Source organism: Humulus lupulus, chromosome 9 (assembly GCF_963169125.1).
Source record: "Humulus lupulus chromosome 9, drHumLupu1.1, whole genome shotgun sequence".
In the NCBI taxonomy this organism is placed as follows: Eukaryota; Viridiplantae; Streptophyta; class Magnoliopsida; order Rosales; family Cannabaceae; genus Humulus; species Humulus lupulus.
In genome coordinates, this window is record NC_084801.1 from 164447784 (window position 1) to 164451199 (window position 3416).

General features: G+C 33.9%; 1 protein-coding gene across 1 annotated transcript; it reads left to right on the forward strand.

Annotated features, from left to right (window-relative positions):
• The first annotated feature begins 404 nt into the window (after positions 1–404).
• LOC133800918 (uncharacterized protein At5g01610-like) lies at positions 405–3198 on the forward strand. Its single transcript, XM_062239028.1, has 3 exons — positions 405–643; positions 1709–1763; positions 2655–3198. The coding sequence occupies exons 1-3, from the start codon at positions 557–559 to the stop codon at positions 3023–3025; spliced, it is 513 nt and encodes a 170-aa protein (XP_062095012.1). The 5' UTR covers positions 405–556; the 3' UTR covers positions 3026–3198.
• The last annotated feature ends 218 nt before the right edge of the window (positions 3199–3416 follow it).

Here is a 3416-nt window from a genome sequence, read left to right on the forward strand (position 1 = left end):
CTCAAAAACCCTCAAAATGGATGTTACCTTTGATATTGACGACTTTACAAAGACAATGGAGATGACTAACAATGATTTCAGCAAGAAAATCATACAAATCTGTAGGTTTTAGGAGGGATTTCGTGAGAATGAGAGAGAGGGAAAGAGAGAAAGGAATGGAGAGTTTTAGGATTCTTGATATAATGAGAGATGTATTTTGAGTATGAGAGAAATATTTAGCATCAAATTGAAAAGATTAATAGTACTAAGAATTTTTTAGTAATATTAGACTATTAAGTATGAATAGTAAAATTTCCTTGTAAAAATAACTTTAGATTATGACATGTCAAAATCAACGGTGAAGATGAATAGTAAAGTTTTTTTTTTGACAAAATGAATAGTAAAGTTTTACAATGGTCGTGCGCAGCTCAACAATATTTAATTAATTATTTAAAATAAAAACAGCTTTGAATTTTCTCATCTATCTCTCTCCTACGTTTTTTTCTTCATCATCGAAGATCTTCAATCTCTTCGATCTTTTCAGAGAGGGAAAGAAGAGAGAGAGACAAGAGCGAGCATGGATCAGATACTAAACAAGGTGGGTTCATATTGGTTCAGCCAGAAGGCTAACAGGGAGATCAATTCTGTCGGTGATGATATCAACGTAAGCTTCCATATACCCTCTTTCTCATTTCTCCTGACTTAAGAGCCTTTATATATACATACATTTTTCCATCAATTCATTTGGGTTTTGGTTTTTTAAGGTTTTAGTTTAGGAAATTGATCAATTTAGGGTTGTTGACTTGTATTGGGTAAATTTTTAGACAACGTGGTTAAATTACTGCGATTTGAACAAAATTTAGGGGTTTCAGGAGATGATTATGTCAGAATCGATGTTCAAAATTCATAATTCGATTAGGAAAAGACCGAACTGGGACGAATTGATGAGTGTTTTTGGATTGCTGTTATTATCTGAGTAGTATCTATACTTACCATTGTGGTTGATGCAGGTAGCTTCCAAGAAAAGTAAATAGGTTCTCATTTATCAGCTATGTGCATTTAGAAAGTTAGAAACTTTAGGCTGAGGTGGCTTTGTAAGAGTTTTTTGTTTTTTTTTTCGAAAATAAGTTTGTATCCTGTGTATAGTATGGCATTTAAAAGGTTTGAAATTGTAGGCTAAAGTGGTTTTTTAAGAGTTTTTTTCCCCTGTTTCAAAGATGAGTTTATTCTGTAAATAGAATGGTAATTAATGCTTAATTACTTGACAAATGTAACTGGCAAGTTGGTTTAACTGTGAAAGTGGTTTCTCATTTTTTTATTTAAAAAAAAACTGAGAAAGTGAAATTAAGATGGCAATCAACATTGTAGTAATTTAACATCATATATTGAAGAGAAGAAGAGGAAGCAATTTAGTCTATCTTTAAACTTTTCTGCCTCCCTCTCTTGTCCATGTATTCAATATGTGTTTTTCATACATATCTGCTCTTAATAATAATAAAAAAACTTCTTTACTTTTCGATTGCTTATCATATATATTCTAACGTTACATCATTTATCAACCGGCAGTTTCCTTTAGTCAATGTACTAGGATGATTTATAATTTTATATTATTCTCTCTTAAGTTTATGCGTCTCTCGAAAGACCGTATGCATATACCCTGCCTGTGCATTCTGTTGTTTTTGGGTTCTTTAACATGTTTCTGTACTGACTCTTTTCTCCCAATGACCAGTCCTTGTCAACCAGCATTGAAGGAGGAACCAAATGGTTGGTTAATAAAATCAAAGGTTAGTTCACTTCCATTTTTCTCTTTTTACTTTTGTTACATTGCCTGTTGAAGAAATCTTTGTGTGCCAAGTATGTGAATACTCAAGTGATTTTTGTTGGCTTTTCTTAAAAATTGGGTTTGTCGTATGCACTGTTAGGGTGTAAATGAATATGCTTTTAGATTGAGTTTTTCCCACGACATATGCAAAACTTAGAGCAGAACACTAAAAAAGAAAACAAAATTAGAATCTGGAGGCTATATCTTTCTGATCTAAGATGCTTGGGAGCGTTAAGACAGAATAGAAAGGAAGTTGTTGAGAGAAGTGAGAAGAATTGAGGAATTAGGAAGGGGGAAATAAGAAAAGAGATGGAAGGAGGAAACCGCTAAGACAAGTAAATTCAGTGTTCTGTTTGATTTATTAATATATGTCCAGAATGTTTTACATTACGAAGCCTATTTACAGGCAACAACTAAGCTAGAAAACTTAAAGACCCAACTATTCTAGTAAACAATATCTAATTGCATAACTGTATCTCATTTCTAATCCGAATGTCATTATTGAATATCAAATAATACCTTATTGGGATTGATACCGGTGGTGAAAGTTGGTCTTTCAAATAGCATTGATAAGTGATAAGGCTCAAATACTGTATGTATTCTAGAATAGTCTGAGGTGCTTGGAACAAATTTATTGCTTTGTGCAATAGTAATGCTTGTGATGACTCTGGCCTCTGATGGGAATATTATATTGAGCAAGTTCACGAAGGGGATATGCTACTTGTATTTTGAACCAACATACTCTTACAGTGCAAAAACTTCTGCCCGAGTATGAAAGTTTTATTTTCTGATTACAAACCATAAGCTAGTTGTGCAATTTATTAACTTATGGATTTTTGCACTACATCTACAGGAAAAATGCAGAAGGCATTGCCTGAACTGCTGAAGGAGTATGACCTGCCCGTGGGAATCTTTCCTCGTGATGCTACCAACTACGAGTTCAACGAGGAGACTGGAAAGCTTATTGTCTACATACCTGCAGTATGCGAAGTTGGCTACAAGGATTCATCTGTATTGCGTTTTTCAACTACAGTAACCGGATTTCTAGAGAAAGGAAAGCTAGCCGACGTAGAAGGAATGAAGACTAAGGTGATGATATGGGTAAAAGTTACATCAATCTCGTCTGATCGATCAAAGGTCTATTTCACAGCTGGGATGAAGAAAGGCAGGAGCAGAGAGGCTTATGAGGTCCTTCGAGATGGTGTTTGTGTGGATAAGTTCTAAAATGATGCTTGTCATGCAGGATCAGGACGTTTATGAGCTGTAAGTTAGTTATCAAATATTTGGACCCTTTGGCTTTTTCTGCATGATTCGTTTATGTAAGTACAAAAACTTGGTCGAATCATATTCTAAAATGTTGGTTGTGCATGTCTAATGATCAAGAACTCTTAAATTAATTTTGTGGTTTTGCCATACATTTGATATTATTTATAGTTACTATTCTACTCCCTCTTTTATTCCCTTTTGGGCACATTTGGCAGGAGTAGTGTGTTACTAGAGGGTGGAATAATACGAGTTGATCTAAACCTATTAAAGGCATTATCAGCCAAGATGAAAAAGGAGGTTAAATCATATAATTTTATTAATGAATTGAGCTAAATCATTTACTAAACCA